Source organism: Triturus cristatus, chromosome 3_1 (genome assembly GCF_964204655.1).
Source record: "Triturus cristatus chromosome 3_1, aTriCri1.1, whole genome shotgun sequence".
NCBI classification, from domain to species: domain Eukaryota; kingdom Metazoa; phylum Chordata; class Amphibia; order Caudata; family Salamandridae; genus Triturus; species Triturus cristatus.
In genome coordinates this window covers 176,183,896-176,207,224 of record NC_140583.1, presented here as the reverse complement: position 1 = coordinate 176,207,224, position 23,329 = coordinate 176,183,896, and the positions used below count along the sequence as shown (strand labels likewise).

Genomic DNA, 23,329 nt, shown 5'->3' with positions numbered 1-23,329 from the left:
ATTGTGAGAAGCAAGGCACAGCTCTATTCAGGTGCCAGTGACAACTCCTCCCACCACTCTAGCTCAGGAAGGCCCATCAGCCTAGTGATGGGCCATCAGGATATGCAGTGCACACCTCTGCTCCCTTTGTGCAATGATCTAGAGTGCATGTACAAACAAGACAGCTGTCAATCTAAACCATACGTTGATTCCAGAAGAAGGCAGAGGCATATGATAGTAAAGCAAGAAAATGGCCACCTTCTAAAAAGTGGAATTTTCAAACACAATATTTAAAAACCAATGTTACTAAAAGATGTGTTTTTAAATCCTGAGTTCAGGGAACCCAAACTATAAATCTCTATCTTTTCTCAATTCGAAGTTGCACTTGCAAGATGTTTCAAGACAGCTTCAATGATAACCTATGGGAGAGATAGTCCTTACAATAGTGAAAAAAACAATTGTCAGAACAAGTAAAACACACCAGTACATGTCCTGTCTTTCACATACACTGCACCCTTCCCATGGGTCTACCTTGGGCCTACTTTAAGGGTGTCTTACATGTAAGAAAAGGGATGTTTTTGCCTGGCAAGTGGGTGCACTTGCCAGGTCGACATGGCAGTTTAAAGCTTCGCTCACAGACACCGCAGTAGCAGGCGTGAGACATGTTTGAAGGGCTACTCATGTGGATGGCACAATCAGTGCAGCAGGCCTGCTAGTAGCATTTGAATTATAGGCCCTGGTCACACACAGTGCACTTTACTAGGGACTTACCAGTAAATCAAATATGGGTATCATGAATAACCAATTATAATCGCAATTTATACAGGGAGCACTTACAGTTTGGCACGGATCGGCAGAGGGAAAGTGCCCAGAGTACACACTAGTATAAAACGAAATCAAGCATATAGTCAAAAATACAGGAGGTAGAAGCAAAAGGACAGGGGATACCATGCCAGGGATGCCAGGTCTAACACCTCTGTTAGGATCCTTCTGTAGACATCGGTTTTTTTTTATCCTTGAAGCCACCAAGAGGGAACAGTGTTGGTCAACTGTGGAATTATCATAACATAGATATGTTTTAATGTTCAAAACTATTATTGAATTTCGACTGTACCTAAAGCCTGGACTGTATCAATCTCTTTAGGCCGGACCTATGTTTGTAGACAGGGCCTTCTCTATTGTCTCAGGCAGATGCTGGAATGCTTTACCTTTGTTCTGTGTTGTGAGTTGTGTCTGATCAAGGTTATAAAGTTTCTCAAAAACTTGATGATTCACCTGTCCCAACTACTAAGACGTTTTTTCCACATGTGCATAGAATTAATTAATAGCATTGAATAACATCATGTATAAACTGAGCCAGCTGCTGGAAGACATTTACTTGGGTAAATTTGGACCTAAAATTTAAGCTGTCCCATAAAAGTGTCGAATGAAAATTTTAAAACAGAATTTTTCCGTTAGCAAAATTCATATTAAATATTACTCTCTACATTCTAGCATAGTTTTACATCTAGGGAAACACATAACAGGTTTCGCGCACATATACCTTTCAGCACATCAATAATACCGTAGGATATATTTTATTTCCTTACCTCATATGTACTGGTAATTCCAGACCTGTAGAACACTGGCACAAAAAGCTCTGATGTAATTATGATGACGAATGTGTAGGTAAGGAAGTAAATAGAGTAAGATGCCCCAAATCGATAAACGTCTGCCGGTGTCCCCAGAACCGTAACCGCGGACATGAAGCTGGCGGTCAGGGAAAGAGCCACCGGGCCACATGTCAGCTGCTTACCGCCCACCAAAAAATCACCAGCCGTTTTCTTTTTTCTCTCCTTGACAGCAAAAAAGACTCCAATGCTGGCAGAAACCACGAGAAGAGCGGCGAAGATAACATAATCCCAAACCACAAAGGTTTTTCTGGTCGGCGGTATGAAATTGGACATTTTGTTTGAGTAAATTTGATCAATTCTATACTTTTCTAAAAGCTGCAATAAACAGCCAAAGACTGAAAACTGCAGGGATAATTATTTGTAAAAGAGTTTTAAAACTGTTACAGCTGTAAAATGACATCCAAGGAGATGTGCTGGTCGGTCAGCCGGCAAATTCAGAGAAAAACTGGGAGGTGTTCAGTGTATATCAGCGTCAGGTGAGGTAACATATTGACCCATAAATCATTATGCTCAGTTAAACATTAAGGCACTTCAATCTGACTGTAGATGTTGTAACAACTAAGCATTAAAAAAAGGGAAATTGCTTGGCATTATACATTTCCTGAAACTGAAAGCATTCCAGTTAGATTGCCAAGTCTTTTGAGTTACCAGTGTTTACAAAAGTTATTTTTAAGTCACTCCTCAGCATTTTCGGCAATTGCATTTGGGATCAAATCATTCTCTAAAGCTTATTCATTTAACTTGGAATTTCTCGAAATTTGAACATGATTAGCAGATTTGCCAACATTTGAAAAAAAAACGGGACACTGCAACACAGGGGTGTTGCAGATAGAAAGTTCTTGTTTGCATATCTGTGTGTAATATAGAGGAACATTTTCTGCAACAATATTACACGGGACAGCCTCCAACTTGCTGGGACTGTCCCTGCAAAAACAGGACAGTTGGCATCTATGGAGTTGCAGAATGCACAGCTTGGGAAACAGACACGCAGTGATTGCTCATTGTTTCGGAGATGTACTGTACTTATGCACTACCAAGCAAAGATTTCGAGTTACATTCTATAATTTAGACAATCTCATTAAAGTAGGTCGAAATAGATGCCCTTGGAACCTAAATAGACAAATGTATTCTTATAACTTATGCAAAAAGTATACAACATCTAATGAATTGATGTACACAAAAGGAAACCAATGGCCCTAATATACATTTTGGCAGTGTCCTAACGGCCGCCATCTTGTTTGGTCTGTGCACAGCTGAAAAGCATTTTGACGCACCCAAACATAAAGGGTAGCATGGCCCGACACGCAGGAGGTGCACCAAAGACATGCCTTAGGCAAGCCCGTCTGCACCTGTCCACGCCTGACCAGGGGCCAGGAACTCTGTCTCTCCCATGCTATTCAGAAAGGTCTTCTCCAAAGGTCATTTAAAAGCACTGTGTCCGGCCTGTTCAAAGCTGTGCTGGTCATCAGTCAACCATCTAACCTTTGGAGTCAGCTGCAATTTTTGCAGTTTCTCCTGCTCCCCAATGGATCACACTACTGGTTCAAATAGTTCAGAGAGTATTTACTCGCTGAATGCTAAGAGCATAGACAGCTCTACAGGGGTCTGCTCACTAAAAACAGCTTTCACTTTTAAAGCATAAATTGTCGCTCCCTGGCTAGTCACCAACAACACATCTACAATTTTTGGACAGACAGAGCTCCAGAAGCTTTGTTTTTAACAGAAACATGGCTTCATGAGGCATCCTTACCAGAGGTCATAGCTTCATTACCAAACAACCACTGCTTTGCTGGAAGGCGCCACAAAGAAAAGACTGGAGGTGGTATTGCCTTTATATAAAAAGTCATCCTTCAGTGTAAAATTGAGGACCTTCCTTTTCCAGCTTGTGAGGCCTTTTACTTTTCTCTTGGTCTCAAAGCTAAGGTCTCTGGTGTCTTAATCTACAGGCTTTCTGGTTATGCAGGAAACTGGTGCTCCACGACCCCCCAACTTAATTTTCCCCTCCATGGTCAAAAGCTCTAGCTCCATTTTACCTGGAGACCTAAATTTGCACTTAGATGATGCCACCTGCAAGGTAAATCAGGCACTTATGGAGGACATTAGCACTCTCAAACTTAACATAATCAATTATTTTTCTACACACAGAGCTGGCCACTTGTTGGTCAATACTGGTCTCTCCACGGACCTGCCCATTCCACTACTTTGGTCAGACCACTTCTCTATGCCTTTCTCACCCTATCCCTCTCTTATACCTGCAGTAGCCAGGCCCAAAGTTAAGGCGAGGAACCGGGTCAAGCTAGATATCCATGCCCTGGACACATGCTTGCTTAACTCCCTACCTCTGCTGGAATATAAGATTGATCTAGATCAACCCACTGTTGATAACTGGCTACACAATTCCTTAGACACAATCTTGCCAGCAAAACTTAAATCCTGACCCAGGATGCACCCTTCCGCTCTCTGGCTTAATGAAACCTTAGAGGATGAAAGGAAAGTGTGCAAGTGACTACAACGGTCTTGGAAGAAGTCATACAATAAAAACTCTAAACTAAATTTAAAAATAACAGTTCTGTCCCAATATCAAATGCCCTCCAGGAATGCTTGTTCCTCTTTCTACACAGACAACATTCTTAAAAGTCAAACCTGCCCCAAAACACTATTCAAAGTGGATCAAGATTTGATGGCCCCCAGCAATACTGCTCCTTGACTCTCATTATCACAAGCCCAATGTGAAGAGCTTGCTGGCTTCCTTGTTAAAGAGGTGACAGACATTCAGCTCACTTTAGCCTCAGCAGGGACTAGCATCACTCAGTCAGGTAATACTGCTCGAAAACCTCAACTCCATCCTCTTTTCCACCCATAAAGACAAGCTGCCTTATATGGGCCAAACACCAGAAAAGCAGCAGGCTTTTCTCCCTCTGGATTCCTCTAATTCCTTGATTTACTACAGTCAATTAAATCAGGCTCACCTTTAGACCGATTACCCCAGACAAGTTGGGCATTCTAAGCCCACACCTTTTCCATGAAATGGTGTTACTTCATAACTCCTCTTTATAAGCAAAATAGCCCTGCACACTTGCAATGGTTAAATAAATGTACATGTCATTATTTAGTCTATATCCATAATGCAAAATAGTTTTCAATAGACAGTTGTTTTCCCAAATGAAAGAAGTCGATCAGCCCTGAAGAAGTCCGATTGCGGACGAAACGCGTTGGCAGTTTCAAATCTTTAAAGGAAATGAATAAAGAATAACTTTTAACATCACAAGATCTGATCAACTTCTTTAATTTGGGAAACCAACTGTCTATTGAAAACTATTTTGCATTATGGATATAGACTAAATGATGAGATGTACATGTATTTAACCATTGCCAGTGTGCAGGGCTATTTTGCTTATATTGTTTTAGAGTGCATAAGGAATCTTTTTTCCAGTCTCTCTTTTTAGGACCTAGGGGATTGTGTCCTAAGCCCTTTTGCACCTTATTTTGCTGAATGTTACTATTTGGGATGTTAGGACTGGTGCAGACATTAATGCTTTGATCCCCATTTCTGTGTGATAACTCCTCTTTACACAAGGGGCATATGCCTAAAGCATTGAATCATGCTATGTTACTCGTGTACCTCAACCATTGCGCCTTCAGTCATGTCACATGCACCCAAACCCGATAAAAAACACTCAGTCCAAGTGTTCCCTATCTGTCCAGGTTCATTCTGCTCAGTCAGACACCATCGTTCGGCTTGAGAGCTCTCCCTCTCATCATCCACTCTCACATTACTTTTGTCTCCTATTAAGACCACACTTCTCTTGCTCCATCACTTCCCATTCCCAACCAAAACTGCATGTTCAGAGGCCTTGAAAATACAAGTTTTAGGCAATAATTTAGAATTGCTCCATTTGGCTTCGACTGGTCTTTTCCCTCTGACCACACCCCCACCTGAAAGGGAATCCCCCTCACCTTTTTGTCCATGTAATAGCTTATTTTGGTTTTCAGCTGTGCACTCTCCACTTTTTGCGCACCTGTCCCAAGTTAGGTAATCTAGCTATGCTCAGTGAATGTTCCAACACCGAACTGGGGCTCAATTTACAAGACCCATATCTGCTCTTAAGCAACACCAAGTGAGACATTTCCACGAGGGAGTGTGGAGTGCTCCATAACTTCTCTTGCACAGCTTCAGTCAGATCTACACCTACTGTAATAGGCAACTGAATTGCCTCTTTCAACATCACTCTCTCCATCATACCATTAGTTTGTGAGCTATACAGGGCCACCAATAGGTGTAGAACTCCTAACAACTTCAGTAGTATTGGAAAAGATCAGAATATCATCATGAAATGCCAATACATTTTTGCATTCCCTAAACGATTTAAACATCCACCTTTGAAACACAGGGGCCGTAGAGCCCAGACCAAATGGCATTCTTAAGAACCTGAAACCCCAACAGGTGTATAAAATGCTTTCAAAGAATGTGACTCTTCCACCAATTCCATATGATAATATGCTGCCCTGAAATCAATGCATGAGAATATCTTGGCACCACCCAGGCAAGCAAGCATTTCTTATATCTTAGGCATTGGGATACAGTCCAATAAATTATTGTTGAAGAGTGAACTCATATCAATGCAGAATCTAATGTCCCTGTCTTTTTTTTTTGCTGCTACAATCGATGAAACCCATTGCAAGGAGTCATTAGGTTAAATGAACTTCTCGGTGCACACATTTTCTAGATGCTGTTAAATTGGCTACAAACACTCAGGGGCACTTTCCGCACCTTATGGATGACAGGAACTGCATCCTTTTTGAGTATTATTTTATGTTCATAACCCTACACTGTACACAACTTGTCCTCAAACAGAGATGCATGTTTACTCAACAGCCCCTGAAGTGTCTCCATCGATGCTGGATCTCTATCAACAAAATCGGACAAGACGTACTTGGTCTCAAAACCACTGCAAATTTACCTTGGTCTTTCCACCATAAAATGTGTAATCCTCTCTTTGCCACATAAACTTTAGAGAAAAACCACCTGTCTTTGTAATGCACATTCTCCAAATGATAGCCCATCATGTCTATGTCATGCCCGCCGAATGAGATGGTGGAGACATCTAGCAGGGATAATTGAATGGAGATCCACTCCTCAAAGTACAAATCATCGGTTACAAAAGTAACCATAGACCGTGTATCCTCTGTGACCTGAAATTGTACATCTTCTATTGCAACTGTATGTAGTGGATCCCCATTGACCTTTGAACAGAAGGGTGTATCGACAGTTTCTATAGACAAAATGAACTGTAAACACACTGGAATCTAACTTTCATCTTGACATACTAGCCAACTTTCTGGGTATACTTGCACACAAGTGCAAAGTGTTCACTTTTCCTACACTTCAAAAATGTTTTACCTATGGCCAGACAATTCTGCACATCAGCTAAGTGTGAGCTAAAACCACACCTAAAGCAGTTTTCCTGCCTCTTGCTGTCTGGGACCTTTGGTGTAAACGTTTTGGGTTTAATGATTTAATCACCACAATATTGACCAAACAAATCTACATTCGACTCTATCTTGCACTTGTTTAATTCCTTTGAGGCTAATACTAATCTTGTAATACCCCTTGAGTCTCTGGTGCTTCATTTAAGTTAGGGTTACTACAACACAGAAGACCCTATTGGGGTTTCTTGTTGAAACAATTCACCACCAATTGATCCATTCAGAAAGAGTCAATATTACCATCAAATTCACAAGTGGATATCAATAAACTAAGGTTAGCCAAGAAACAATCAATGTTGTAATTGTTATCACGTATAAAAGCGGTATCTCTCTATTATTATGCTTGTGTCATCCTTTAAGTTGTTATGTAGCCTGCACATAGCTTCAACATGCACTTTCTAGTCGGTTTTATAGGATTGAGTAGCTGCAGGTAAATGATCCAAAATACGTTGGCCTTCTGATCCTAAATAATTGTTTAAGAGTGGCATTTTTCTAACTGGATCAAACTTGGAGCCATCAATTGCAATTAGCTGTCAAACCCTTTGAATCATTGTATCCATTCTGTTTTCTGGACTCCAGCCTCCACTAGAAAATGTGCTGGACAATTTATATTTTTGCATTTTATTTACCTGGTAATGATGGTAAACATGGAACAAAAATAGGGAATCTTGGCAAAGAAGAGTGAACTTGATCCTATATAGGCTGTGTACCACTACAGAATAATACCATAATTACTAAAATGTCACACACCAAACACGGTTAGCGTTCTATGCTTGTGTCAGTTGAGTAAGGGGATGAACCAATGACAGCACAGGATTGACAATGGCTTGAACCAATCAAAGGTCTTGGACCCTGTTCATTTCCTTATTGTGCGTTGTGGCTGCCCAGGATGTGGGTGCAAGTTGCCTGCTTCACAAGAACCAGAACGCATGAACGTGAGCTCGTGACAGCACATAGCACCAGAGATGAGGCAGCACGTAGTGAGCTCTATGGCTCAGCGGCAGTGGCACACGAGGTGTGCATGGCAAAAAACCTCCAGCAAGACATGAAAACAAAAGCTGATGCAATGCGTGCAGGCTAGCGGCTGTTGGATGTATAAGGCAGGCGCAAGTCAAGATGTTACCTCACGCACAACTCACCAATGTTCTGGACAAGCTCATTTGTTTCACGCCATCTCGGATGCTTGAAGTCCAATGTAGAGCCTGCGCTGCCCTACCTTCACATGACGCTGATCAAAGGGAACTCCTGTTACTCTTGTTGCCTTGCTGCAGTGATGAAAACCCCTGCTGTGCTGTTGTAAGGTGCTATCTGGGCCCAATCATGGCCAAATTATGTTGGGTTCCTCTGAGCGGTATAATTAGACACAGGAACGCATGTGAAGAAGTCACTTTAATTTAGTACATCCAGATAGCACAACGCCAATCCCCAACGAAAGCTCCGGGCATAAGCTAACAACTGACTAGCCTTGGAATGCTCACGGAAGAATCTTCCTCCCTCACATTCCATTTATTAAGTTGTACGCCCTAAGCACAAGAACACAACACAAATGTATCAAGGTTTGGCCCCAGTCTGAACACCTTGCATAAGTGAGAAGTAATTGACTGACGACCTCCACAGATTCCTCTTCCACCTCTATATTGATGATACTCAAGTGTTCTGAATGGTACTGAGCTCACTCGCACTGAACTCCTAAAAGACAGAAGTAGTATATTTCCCGACATCCACTGACTCTGACAGATTTCATTTGGTCTGCTGTTCCCTACCAACTTGACTACGTCTCTGTCCACTAAACAAAGAGACAAAAGATATCCTTGACACAGCTCAAGTAAGGTCTTAGACAACTCATCTGTCTTCTAATGTTGCCAACACCCTTACAATTAGTAAAGCCACTCTACATAGCATCAGATTCTTGAACCCACTCTCCACTGAGTGTAAACAAAAACGTTTCTCATTCAATCTCACCTTTAAATACTGTTTTGGCTCACATACCGATGTAACTGAACTAACCAAAAATTCCACTATTTATAATTAAGCTAAGATGTCACTTAAGTTCATAGACGTGAGCCCTATCCTAATGCCAGGTTATAAAGTGATAATCTGTAATATACTTGAAATATTTAACCACCATGTACTGTATCACATATGCCTCAAAATTGCCTTTAACATATTTATGCTCACTGTCTACAGAATTTCTTATAGGGATTCTATATTTCCCAATACACAATAGAAATCCTATTATTGTACCGGATGAACTATTATAAAAGTTAAACTATACCATGGCCACAAAAACTAAATACCCCCTCTCTCTTTCTGTCTCTTGAGATCTTTCTCCCACACTCTACTTTGTACTCCTCTTGCACTTTCTCTTCCCACTTTACTTCTCCCATCTCTTTCTCTTAACTTCCTCTTCATTGGATGATGCAATTCTCTGCTGGAAGCGACCTATGAACCAACATTGAATATCATTTTCAGGTTGTGTCATCACTATGTTTTGATGCTGGTCAATACAGAGACACTTGCAGCTTTATGGTTACATTTTAGAGCAACCAACAAGTAGTCACATGAACAGATATAGATAGAATTATAAAGTATAGTGCTTCTGAACAATATGGTGTGTGAGTACTAGGCCGGAAAACAATTACATGGTGCTCAAATATTGAGATTTCAAACATGATTTTGATTTGGTGACATGATAAACCACTTAAACTTTAAATCTCTAAAATGTTTGTAATACTGGTGAATTAAGTTAAATACTGATATAAATGTTATGAGGAACATAAAACAAACCAAGAAAAATAATCAGTTTGTTAAGACTATACTATAAAAATAAAAAATAAGAAACAAGCTCTTATTGTACACCACCTTGAACATGCATCCCTCATTACTCAGCTCCTTATGTTGAGGCCTTGCCTCAATTTAAACGAAAAAGTATGCTTAAAGGAGGCCTTTATCTTTAACTTTCGATAACTTTATTTCGGTCACATACACACAAACACTATGTTACAGAGAATAAATAACATGCACCAAATCAAAATCAATCACAATCATATATATACACCTACATTACAAATTTAAAACCGGCACATATTAAAATCAAATGAAACCATTGAAAGTAGTTATCAAAGGTATACATTAAATTTCCTATAAATATGTAACTCAACAATTTATTTCATTAAAAAATTCCTGCGTTTAAGCCACATCCCGTTTAAAAAGCAGGAGACGGCGAAAACGATAGGAGGGTGAGTATCATATTTTAATACTCTCAAGGCCTTATAACATTCTCTGAAGCCAAGGTTCCTACAGATAGGTTTCACCCAACGATTGCGTACAGTCTGATATTTGGGACAAAAAATCAGGACGTGGATCTCATTTTCAAGATGGTATTTACACGCTGGGCACTCAGTATTTTTATTTAAGTCCCATTTACTAGTAAATAACATGAGCGGCAGACTACCCATCCTAAATTGCATGTACATGTTCCTTGCAAAGCTGGATTAATCACGTCAAGGAAATCCTCCTTTTTGTAATCCTCTTTTACTTGGAGGAACTGAGATGTCAGTCTACCAACTGTAGAGCTCACGTGAAGAGACAATAGATTGTGGTGCCTATAATGGTATACCAAATCGGCCCTAGATATTGCCGGGCACACTACTTCTGGTGTTCCCCATAACTCGGGTAAGCCAATCCTATTGCAGAATTCCTTAATATGAATTAACAATGGGATTTTCTTGGTTCTAATTTCAGCCCACACATCCCTGAACTCACTTCTAAAGGGAGCTAGTTCAAGAACTGACCATATTCTTCTCCAGTAGGTAAGTGGCCTTAAGGCCACTTCCTCCTCAATAGGGAGAAGCCCTAGATCCAGCCGAAGAGGTACTAACGGGGTGCTAAATGGCAGTCCCAACAGGTTCCTCATAAATGAGTGCTCCACCCTTGTAAGGCTTGTGGGCCTAAAATGCCCCCAAAGCTTTATACATTTCTATAACTGGAGCAGCTGGCTTCTACACAGATACTCTGTGCATTTTCGAAATCCCACCCACAGTTTGTATCAACTTTAAAGCAGCCTTTGCTACTTGGGCATCCCATTCCAAATGTTCCACAAGGATGATGCCCAAATACTCAAAGGTTTTTACTCGTTCCAAAGGTATGCCATCCAATACTGGATTTGGGCGAGTCTGCCTGGGTGGGTTAAAAATCATAAATTTAGTTTTAGATAGATTTATCTCCAGGCCTCTTGATGCACAGAAATCGGCGAAGCCATCCAAGGTACGTTGGATACCCATTGATGTCTTGGACAACAACAAGGTGTCGTCCGCGAACATCAATGCAGGTACCCGGCCTGTAACTAACCTTGGGGCATCAATATCCTTTATACCTAATAAATGATCTATAAGCCCATTTATGTATAAACTAAAAAGGGTAGGGGGCAGGACGCACCCCCTGGCGCACCCCCTTTTTTACCGGGAAGCGAGCAGACAATTCTCCATGCTTCCCGCATCTGACTTGGGCATAGGTTTCTGTGTGGAGCCTTATTAACACATCCAGGAGGTATATTGGGATGCCAAGATCTAAAAGTACACTCCACAATTTTCCCCTAGGGACCAGATCAAATGCAGACCTCAGGTCCACAAAAATGAGGTAGAGGCTGCCACCCTCCACACTCACTGTTTTCCAATACAGGACCTGAAGTCTGAAGCTCTGGTCAATAGTTGACGTGCTCGTCCTAAAGCCGGCCTGAAGAGTACTCAAGATCTTATTTTCCTCAACCCAGGTCTTGACTCTTTCCAGGATTATTCGTCCCATCAGCTTCTGGGTGATATCTATCAGGCTAATGGGCCTGTAGTTGGACAATAGTAGGGGGCAGCCTTTCTTGTGAATAGGAACTATCTCTGCGCCTCGCCAGGAATATGGCGGATCCGTTCCCATTAAGATGGAATTAAACAAGACACAGTGACAAGGGGCCCATATTTTTGGTTCTGACCGAAATAGGTCCCCTGGAAGCTTATCGAGACCGGGCGCTTTGTTAGGAAATAGCTTGGCGATAGCAGATTCAACTTCAACGATAGAGATCTCCTGTACCCCCCCCAATCGATGCTCATGGAGGGGGCCAAAAGTTGAAGGTGCTAAATCGTCAATGCCCGAATGTGCATACAGGGTTCCAAAATGAGCTTCCCAAACTGCTGGTGCTATATTTGGTACTATCGCTAATCCACCATCCCTCCCACCGTCACTGACTATTGCCCAGAAGAATTTCAAATCCTTATACTGGAGAGCAGTTCTCAGATCTTCCCATTTATTTGCTTCCCAAACCTTCTTCTCAGATTGAATAACCTGCTTGTACTGCAACCGAAGTTCCTTCATCCTCGGCTTGTCCTTGGCCTTTATAGCTTCTAATAAATCTCTTTACGTTTTGCGGCAGGAGGCATTGTACCAGGGATGAGATAGGACCGGTTTTTCTTTAATGCTTACTTCCGAATAGAACACCCCAAGCATCTTGGAAGTGAGATGGTTGTGCATTTCTACCGGCCTGGCATCCAGCCCTACTTGAGTGCCCAATGGCCCAACCCCAGCCATTTCACTAAGATACGGCACAGCCTGCTGGTATATGTGTGCTAACTTATTTGGGGAACCCAATATGTAGGGCCATTTTACTCTCCGCCTGTTGTTATGTAACAGGAGAGGTTGTTGAACTAGAGTGGGCACTACTGAGTAGTTAGACAGGCCCCAACTCCCTGGCTTAAGTGTCATAACCAGAGCATTGTGGTCACTGTCTTTCCGCTGGTAAATCTGAAAATCCAGGACCCTATCCCAAAATCTGGATTCCACCATAATGTAGTCTATGGTCGAGGTTTGCCCTTCTCTGTTAAATGCTGGTAGGCCAGGTCTATCCGATTTTAATCTCCCACTACAAGCCCTCAGGTAAAAAGAAAAAATAAATGAATTTATTTGGAGGACCAGTGGAGTCCATGCTCTAACAGGTGGGATCAGCGGTTCCGGGACGTTCCAGTACTGATTCTCACTATCTAAATCATCTAGGCTCACATTACTAGGGGGCTCAAACTGGCAATTAAAATCGCCCCCTATTATTAGAAATATCCTCTGGGTCAAGAGTCAGTATGTAGTCTCTCAATTGTTCAATGACTCTAGACTCTTGCCCACTCTGCATTGGCTGGTATGTTAAAAGTGGCAAAACCTCTCCGTTGGTTATTTTCCAGGGCCCACGTCCCCTGCATTAAACAAATATCATGTTTTTCTACAAACAGACCCCAATCTGGACATAATAATTTATTCTTGATCCCTGCCAAATTCCATGAGAGAATGTTGATGTTACTGTTTACCTCCCATGCTTTAAAATTCTTATGTGTCCCACTACAACTAACTGCCCCAAGTGGTGAATCATCCATGTGCAACCCCCCCCTTCTTCGAGTCGGGCCCCTTCCCCCTCGGTGCTCTGTCTCGAGCCCCTCTCGTAGCTTTGCTGATTCCCATGCTACTTACACCCTCCTGTGTTACTGGAGACGGGGCACCAACGTGCTTGCTAGTATTACCCGCCCTGCCATTACCTCTAGATGCCGCGGAAGTGCTCTCTCCCCGCAGAGGCCTATATTGAAAAATGCTACATTTCATTACAGGACCCTCCCTAGCTGCTAAAAAACTCATATTATCAACTTTGGCAAGTGGAGGTGAACTACACCTCGAACGTCAATCTACTTGATCCAGAATGCTAAATCTGTTATTATGATGGAACATAGCCAGTGCCGGGGGACAATTTTGGGATCCCTTCCAATTAGGATATCCTGGCTGGGAATTATAGCCCGGATTTTCTCTATCCCCCGAGGCTGCCTTCTTCTAATAGAATCAGTGTGTAAGTTGGTAGGCACAGCCGGATAGAAGTAAGTTAGGGGAAAAGATTTTATTTGTGTTGCTGATCTATCTGCCACCCAATTGCAGATGTGCTCGACGGCCCTTCTATTCCTAAAAGGAATTACAACACAATCACCCCAAATATTTTTCGCCCGGAGCCCCACCCAGTCCACACGTCTAGCAATTTCACTAGAAACCTGGTTTGGGAGAGGCCTATTGTAGTTTAGCCAGTGGATACATTTATTTTTAAGCTCGCTGTAGACCTCCTTTTTTCCCTGGCTTAAAACAGGAACCCCTCCTAGAACCACCACATAGGGTATAGATTCAGGAGAAAGATCTATACGTGGAAACACACTCTTTCGTACATCAGAGGTCTTAGCCATATTTGCTGATCGATCATAGCTTACTGGCCCTGTGTCTCCCCCACCCTCCACATTTCTAGGATTTGCTGGATCATTGAGCACAACAATATCACTAGGTTGATTTGAGTGTTCATCGGGTAAAACAGTTGGGGCAGATAAATCCACTAAGTCATTTGTGGCCGGCGGGGTTACATGATAGCAAGCTGCATTTGTTGTCCTAGAAAACCCCTCTATGTTACCGTTACCAACTTCAGCCCGCATACCACCCTCTGCCTGTGCGGGGTTAAGCAGTGATTCAAGGTGTGAAAGTCTGTGTTCTATAGAGTTCAGTAAATAGGAAGACAGGTCTCAGTAAATATGTGTTCCAATTTTGCCCAAAAGTCTTCCCTGGACTCAGTGGAAAATATGTCGCCAGAACTTAGTAAAGTCGAAACCCATGTGCAGTAAGCTGGGGTGTATCGAGTTCAGCTACAGATCCTATTGTCGGATTTGTCCCCAAATTGCCACATTTCTGGATTTTTGCTTTTTTATTCTTCAGTGTGGCTCCACCACGCTTTCTTTTGACTGCTAAGTCTGGTACCTGATAAATAGTCCCCAGTTCAGAACTAGATGCGGACCGAGTTAGCAAACTCGATCTAGTTGCTACTGAAAGCTTGTGATTTTGTGGGCGGATGGCTGGACCAGCTACTACCGAGTCCACAGTAGCTGGGGGACTTGACAAGCTGCCAACTACTTTTGATGACTGGTTGCCCTCACCAATGTGACCAGAGGGCACAATATCGACTGTTAATTGAGGCACTGGTGAGGACACCAGGGCCAGCCTGCCCATTGACGACCGCTTATCAAAAATCGGCTCCATTGATAGCCTCTTTTCAGTCATTTCAATTTCATGTTGCAGCACAGAAGATGCCCTGGTTAAAAATTGGTCAATTGTACCCACAATAGATCCTCCTGATAACGACTTTCTCCCCTTGGCTGTAGTCATTTTCCACTTTTGTTACAATGCATCTGCTCCAATAATTCGTAACAACAACAAAAATAAAGAAAGAGCGAAGGGCAGTCTTAATAATCCAACAATTGCGTACTAACCTTCATATGCTGATCAGATGTAGGATTAAAGAGAGGGGCCCGTCCCGTCCTCGTTCGTGCTCGGACGGGCTCAGACGGGCCCGCCCTTGGCTTCGCGTTCCGGGATGCGGAGGCCGCGAGGAGTAACGGCAAACACAAGTCAGCTACTACAAGCGGCACCCGCAAAGTGAGGAGTAATGAGGCAGCTGAAGCTAGGAACTGCTGCGCTGGTTCCTGAACGCTGGGTCCCAAAGGCGACAAACACAAGTCAGCTCCTACGAGCGGCACCCCAGACGGCTTTATGGTTCTTCGTGGGAAGGGGTGTTTGTGCAGAAAAAGAAAGAGGAAGTACTGAACCAAAGTGTAGCAACTCTTGTTGCCGTTTGCTCCAGAGTACAACCAAGACACCCAAATAAAAGCTGGAAAACAAAAACCATCCTCACAATGGGAGGCGCTGCTGCCGGCTCCTGCCTTGCGCCTCAAGAAAACCAACAAATTAAGATCTCACAACTGCACTAACAGTTGGTGTATGGGTAAAGACCAGCGGCTTCTGTTGCTTCACAAAAGCTGCTTTCCGAGCTTAAGGAGGGTCCGGGATGCTTTACGGCTTCTACCGTTTGATTTTCTTGATGTACGGCATCCGCCGCGTTGGGGAGATGTTTTTGGCAGCGCCTGCCGCTGAGAATACTTGTTTGTGGCTTCAGCCGCGTTGCATCAATGTTTAGTGTTTCCTGCCGCTTTGAGAACGCGATGCTTTAGCGGCTCCTAGGCAGCATCAAAACGACATAACACCAACATACACCATAAATGTTGTTTTAAAAACAGAAGGTTCTCTTGTAGTGCTCTATGGAATATTCTTTGCTAAAGGTTGACTTTAGTCCAAAAACGGAGGGGGGGGCTCAACAGTTCAATTCTTAAAGGAAAACAGGCTCCGGTACCGCAGCTCATAGTAAGAATGCTGCCCTTGCTACAAACAAAAGGACGCCCTCCTTCAATATTGCCCCCGCTGTAAATGTAAAACCAAAAAGGACGCTGTCCTTTAATGTTGCTCCCACTCTAATTGTAGCTAAATTGTGGCTTTAATCAATTTTTTGGGGAAGCGTCCAGCACTTGAAGGCGGGCCCCAGTACCGCAGCACATCAGCTGTGCTGGGACGGGCCGTCGGGAGGGACTGGGCATGGAGGCTCCACCGGCTGGGACACTGCCTCTTTTCCAGCCCCTTCCAGGTACTTGCACACAACCGCACTGGACCGGAGCCCGAGCGGTTACCTGCGGGGTTGCCTCGTCATCTCTGCTCTTCCCGCTGGACGTCTTCAGGCAGTCCTTGTCACCAACAGCTCTTCTCCCGTGGCGGAGTCCGGTTGTTCAATGGCGCCTCTCACTTCCTGGGTCAGCGCGGTGATGACGCCCAGCTGGGCGGTTCCTCCCACAGCAGCGCTTCCGTCCGCAAATGTGTTTAACAATGGGGTCTGTTCAGAAGAATAAACACCTTTATCTATATCAGTCATCACCATATTTAAATATTTCCCATAGGGTACTATAACAGGACCTGGAAGGAGGTTTTCAGTTCTACTTGATACGAGTGCCAGAGATGTTCTTCTTTGGGGACGCAGAAGGAGACCCCAATTTTGGCAAAACGGAAAATTACCATTTTAACAGCAACAAAAACAACCTTCTCTCCCTCTAGTGCATGGCTATAGTTCATTTCTTAAAAGCTCCAGCTTACTGTAACCAGTTTTATATATGAGATATAAGACTCCCTATTGCATAAAAGGTTTAAATTGTCCACCATGTTTTGTGTCTTCAGTGACTTCTAACAGCCTATGTAAATCAACTTCACACCCTCGGTTGTCTCTTAATTAAATCCTCTAGGGTCCAGCAATTCAAACAGTTGCAAATCTATGCTCAAAACAAGGGTTAGCTTCCTCCCTTGGACTGTAAGTCAACACTCTGTATTCGTCCGCACTGACAACATCATACAATAACATAACAGACTGGCCGACCCCGACGCACACACCTACCCACACAAACATGAATACATACCCCCCACACACACACACATACACACACACACATGTTTGCTGAAATAAAATCCCAGTTCAAGTTGTAGGTCTTCAACAGAGACTGACTTTCTCAAGTTAAATATTTCACTCTTGTTAGAAATGGGAGTCTTGAGTTGTCAGTGATATCCACTATGTCCTTCTAATCAGGGTAAGGGAGTTACACACCCAAGAAAACCCCTGCTCACCCCCTTGGTAACTTGGCAAGAGCAGACAGGCCTATCTCAGAGGCAATGTGTAACACAGTAACACACTGAAAACTCTACAAATGGACACCACAACAGGTTTAGAAAAATAACCAATCTATATCTAAACTAAACAAGACCATAACTACAAAACTCCAACATACATAACACAAAATATCACTTTTAAAAGTTTAGCAATTCTGTTCATAGGACTCTACGGATGTGTTGATTTTAGCACAAAGTACCTTTGATGCGTCAAAATCCAAGACAAAAACAGCTGCAAAGGAGTTAAGCCTCAGAAAACATAGCGATGTATCGGGTCTTGAGTCCTTGTGGAATGGATGTGTCAGTTTTGCTGTACACAGGAGAAGTGTTGTCGATACCGGACTGCTAGGAAAAACGATGTGTTGATTTCGAGACACGACTCCTATCGGCGGGACGACACATTGGAAACTTGGCACATAGGTGTGATGCTTGAGAAAAGCCAGGCGCTATAGGTTGATGCAGCGATGAAACAGGCACTGCGTAATTGTCCACTCCAGCAAACAGGTGATGCGTTTATTCCTGTAGTCGCACAGAACTACCTGCGTTGAAATCAGAGCAGGGTTCTCAGACGTCAGAGACATGGTGCTCTGGACTCAGGCTGGTGCGGTTCTTTGGACCACGAACAGGAGCAGAATTAACTTTTTAGCCGTACTACAGCTATGTGTTGCTTTTTTAACTGCACGGCAAGCTTATGGCGGGAAAAACGGAGCTGGAAGGACGGTGCATGGATTTTCAAGTCTTGGAGCAACAGTACTACCTCCCAGGACCCAGAGCTGGAATTGCCACTGTTTGGCAGGTCAGAACCCCCAGCAGTGGAGCTCAGAGATGCTACAGATGAAGGGGCATATTATCAATGACGGCGTAATAATTATCGCTGGTTTAGCGGCAGAAAACTGCCGCTAAAACGGCAATAATGGGCTTGATAATATGCCCAGGAGAATTCCAATAGAAGCCCAGGTTCACATCCGAACATGGACTTCTATTGGAATTCTTCAGGGCATATTATCAAGCTCATTATCGCCATTTTAGCGGCAGTTTTCTGCCACTAAACCGGCGATCATTTTTAACGCCGTCCTTGATAATATGCCCCTAAGTCTTTGATGGCCCTGAGACTTCCAAGAGGATTCAAGAACACACAAGCCCTTGTAGAACTTTGAAAAAGCAGTATACAAGAAAGGAAAGCCCATTTCTTTCACTGCCAACAGATAAAAGCAGCAACTGCAGGCCAACAAAGCAAAGCAACACACAGCAAAGGGGCAATACTACTCCTGAAAGCTCTTCGGCTCTTTTTCTTGGCAAAGTCCTCAGTCCAGAAGTGTTCAAAAGATGTGGGGCTGTAAGTCCAATACTTGTACCCCTTTTGGCCTTGAAGGAAAGTCGTTGTTGTCCATAAGATCTTGCCCTGACTCCAGACACACTAAAGGGGTGGAGACAGAATTGCGAGAGGCCAGGCACAGCTCTATTCAGGTGTCAGTGACGACTCCTCCCACCACTCTAGCTCAGGAAGGCCCATCAGCCTGGTGATGGGCCATCAGGATATGCAGGTCACACTTCTGCTCCCTTTGTGCAACGATCTGGAGTGCATGTACAAACAACACAGCTTTCAATCTAAACCAGACGTTGATTTCACAAGCAGGCAGGGGCATATGATAGTAAAGCAAGAAAATGCCCACTTTCTAAAAAGTGGCACTATCAAACACAAAATTTAAAAAACAATTTTACTAAATGGTGTGTTTTTAAATCCTCAGTTCAGGGAATCCAAACTATAAATCTCTATCTTTTCACAATTTAAAGTTACACTTGCAAGATATTTCAAGACAGCTCCAATGATAACCTATGGGAGAGATAGTCCTTACAATAGAGAAGAGCTGCAAAGATAACATCATCCCAAACCTCAAAGGTTTTTTAGGTTGGTGGTATGAAAATTGACATTTTGTTTGAGTAACTTTGACCAATTCTATACTTTTGTAAAAGCTGCAACAAACAGCCAAAGACTGAAAACTGCAGGGATAATTATTTGTAAAAGAGTTTTAAAACTGTTACAGCTGTAAAATGACATTGAAGGAGATGTGCTCGTCGGTCAGCCGGCACATTCAGAGAAATACTGGGAGGCGTTCAGAATATATCAGCATCAGGTGAGGTAACATATTGAGCAATCCATAATTATGCTCAGTTAAACATTAAGGCACTTCAATGTGACAGTAGATGTTGTAAAACAACTGATCATTTAAAATAAGGGCAATTGCTTGGCATTATAAAGTTCCTGAAACTGAAAGCATTCCAGTTAGATTGCCAAGTCTTTTGAGTTACCAGTTTTTACAAAAGTTATTTTTAAGTCACTCCTCAGCATTTTCGGCAATTGCATTTGGGATCATATCATTCTCTAAAGCTAATACATTTAACTTGGAATTTCTCAAATATCCAACATGAATTTCAGAGTTGCCAACATCAAAAAAAAAAGAAAAACAGGATACTCTACAACACAAGGTTGTTTGCATATCTGTGTGTAATAAAGAGAAACAGTTTCTGCAACAATTTTACCCGGGACAGAGTCCAACTTGCTGGGACTGTCCCTGCAAAAACGGAACAGTTGGCATCTATGAAGTTGCAGAATGTACTGCTTGGAAAACAGAGACACACAGTTATTGATTATTGTTTCGGAGATGTACTGTCTGAAACTTATGCACAACTGAGCAAAGATTTCATGTTAAATTCTACAATGTAGACAATCGCATTAAAGCAGGTAGACTCAGGTGCATTTGAACTTAAATAGACAAATGTATTTTTATAACTTATGCAAAAAGTATACAACAACTGATGAATTGATGTACACAAAAGCAAACCAGGTGCCCTATTATACATTTCGGCAGTGCCCTACCGGCCGCCATCTTGGACGGTCTATGCCCAGTTGAAAAGCTAGTCACCAACAACACATCTACAATTTTTGGACAGAGAGAGCTTTGTTTTTAACAGAAACATGGCTAAATGAGGCATCCTTACCAGAGGTCATAGCTTCATTACCAAACAACCACTGCATTGCTGGAAGGCGCCGCAAAGAAAAGACTGGAGGTGGTATTGCCTTTATATATAAAGTCATCATTCAGTGTAAGATTGAGGACCTTCCTTTTCCAGCTTGTGAGGCCTTTTACTTTTCACTTGGTCTCAAAGCTAAGGTCTCTGTTGTCTTAATCTACAGGCTTCCTGGTTATGCAGGGAACTGGTGTTCCACGACCCCCAACTTAATCTTTCCCTACATGCTCAAAAGCTCTAACTCCGTTTTACCTGGAGACCTAAATTTGCACTTAGATGATGCCACTTGCAAGGTAAATCAGGCACTTATGGAGGACATTAGCACTCTCAAACTTAACATAATCAATTATTTTTCTACACCCAGAGCTAACCACTTCTTGGACAATACTGGTCTCTCCATAGACCCGCCCATTCCCCTACTTTGGTCAGACCACTTTGCTGTGCCTTTCTCACCCTATCCCTTACTTATACCTGCAGTAGCAAGGTCCAAAGATGTGGCCAGGAACTGGTCAAGCTAGATATCCATGCTTGTTTAACTGCCTACCTCTGCTGGAACACAAGATTAATCTAGATCAAGCCACAGTTGATAACTGGCTACACGTTATGTTATGTCATATACACTTGTACTGTGCACAGATACTCCGAGGAGTTTCCCGGCGCGAGCCTGAAAAGGGTCCGAATCAAAAACAGATAAAAGGACTAGAACAGAAAACTTTCCAACTTATTTTTAAAGATCAAAGGGTCTGTAATGCCCATAAAAAACAATGGCAAAGCATTCCACGCCTGCGCCGCCAGCCGGGAAGAAGAGCTCCCGCCAAGTCTTTGGCGCTTGAATAGAGGAATCTCTGCCAAAAGTTGAGAGGACGAACTGAGCTGTCTTGCCGGAGTATAGAAAGTCAACCTATTCTGTAGATAGATGGGACCCAGCCCATAAAGGGCTTTGAGAGCAATGGATACAATTTTGAATTTTATCCGAGCCTTCGCCGGGAGCCAATGCAGAGATCGCAGATAAGAACGCACACTTCACCTGCTGGAAAGACCTAGCAGGGGTCGGGCGGCTGAGTTTTGAATCACCTGCAATTTATCCAACAGGTAACCCGGAATGCCAGCGTACAATGCATTAGCATAGTCAAGGCGCGAGAGAATTAAAGCACAAACCACAGTCTCCTTCGCAGCCTTAGTCAGAAGACGAAGAAACTTCCTCAAAGACTTGAGGATGCTAAAGCAAGAGCCCGCCAGCTTCTTGACCTGCGAGGAGAAGATCAGGTTCTCACTTGACCAGACCCCGAGATTCTTAATGGAATCACCCTTAAAGCTGGGAAGGGGTGAACCAGGGGGCGATAACTTCTCTCTGAAGTCATCAGGGAATGTGGCTTACAAGAGGATCTCTGATTTCTCCTCATTGCATTTGAGCTGTGCCTGAGCGAGCCACTGAAAAACCGAGGATAGGCAGTGTTAGGCAGGGAGAACCGAATCCTTGTCTCGTCCCCAGGAAAAAAGCAGTTGGGTGTCGTCAGCATAGGCCATCACCTTCACCCCTAATGCTTCCGCAAGATAGACCAGCGGAGTAACATAGATGTTAAAAAGAAGGGAGCTGAGGGATGACCCCCGTTGTACACCTGTGGCCACCGCTTGTGGAGCAGAGGCACACGGTGGAAGCCAAACCTGCTGAGAGTGGCCCTCCAAAAAAGACCTAATCCAACCCCACATGGACCCGGAAACTCCAATCTCGAGGAGGCGATCCAGAAGCAGGGCATGGGGCATAGTATCAAAGGCCGCCGAGAGGTCCAGCATAACCAAGGCTGCTTTCCCGCCGGCATCAAGGCACTCTCTGATTGCCTCAGACACCTCCAGTAAAGCACACTCTGCTGTGAGCCACCCGGAACCCCGATTGCACCGGATGGAGCAGGCCCGAGGCCTTGACGTACTCAGTGAGTTGGTTGGTAACCACCTTTTCACAAACCTTGGCCAGGCTAAGGAGCAACAAGATAAGGTGGTAATTTCCAGGGGTAAATGGGTCCAGGGATGGTTTTTGGAGGAGGGGAAGAATTTTTGCCTGCTTCCAAGGTGTTGGAACAAGGGCCTACCGCAACGACATGTTAATGATTCGATTGACCTCCGGATTAATACAATCTGCGATGGAGGCCAAAAGTCTGGCCACACAGGGATCTGTGGGAGAGCCTGATTTCAGAGCCTTCAAAATTTTGAGGGAGGTAGATAAATCTACGGGCGAGAAAAATGAAAAATTATGTGAAGGATCAGCTGAGGGCAAAACAGAGATGCATGCACAGGTGTTAAAGCGCAGGTGGCAAACGTGGCTTGAATAGCGTAAATTTTGTCCTGAAAAAACCTGGCCAGGGTATTGCACCAGTCCTCCGTAACACGAGCGGAACGCGCCAAGGCCGACGGGGACATAAAGCTTTTCACAATTGAAAAGATTTCTTTGGCGTTGTTATTAGCCTGGTCGATGTGCGATGTAAAGTATTGGCTTTTAGCTGCCGTGATCGCTGCGTAATAGCTTTTTTGTTTGACTCTCAGTGTATGCTTCGCTAGAGGGCAGTAACCGCTGGAGCGCC

At 43.4% G+C, this 23,329-nt stretch overlaps 1 protein-coding gene across 2 annotated transcripts in view; it reads right to left on the bottom strand.

The window, feature by feature from the left end:
• Window positions 1-19,833, bottom strand: part of LOC146859890 (sodium-coupled monocarboxylate transporter 2-like) — a 439,901-nt gene extending 420,068 nt beyond the window's left edge. The window contains exons 1-2 of one of the 2 annotated variants that reach the window (XM_085643626.1): window positions 19,793-19,833; window positions 1,569-2,062 (exon numbers count right to left, since the gene is read on the bottom strand). In XM_085643626.1, coding sequence (XP_085499752.1) covers window positions 1,569-1,925 — 357 coding nt within the window. In that variant the 5' untranslated portion in view covers window positions 1,926-2,062; window positions 19,793-19,833. Of the gene's footprint in view, window positions 1-1,568; window positions 2,096-19,792 lie in introns of those variants that run through there. The other variant, XM_085643627.1, reaches the window with a different exon arrangement.
• Between the last annotated feature and the right edge of the window lie 3,496 nt (window positions 19,834-23,329).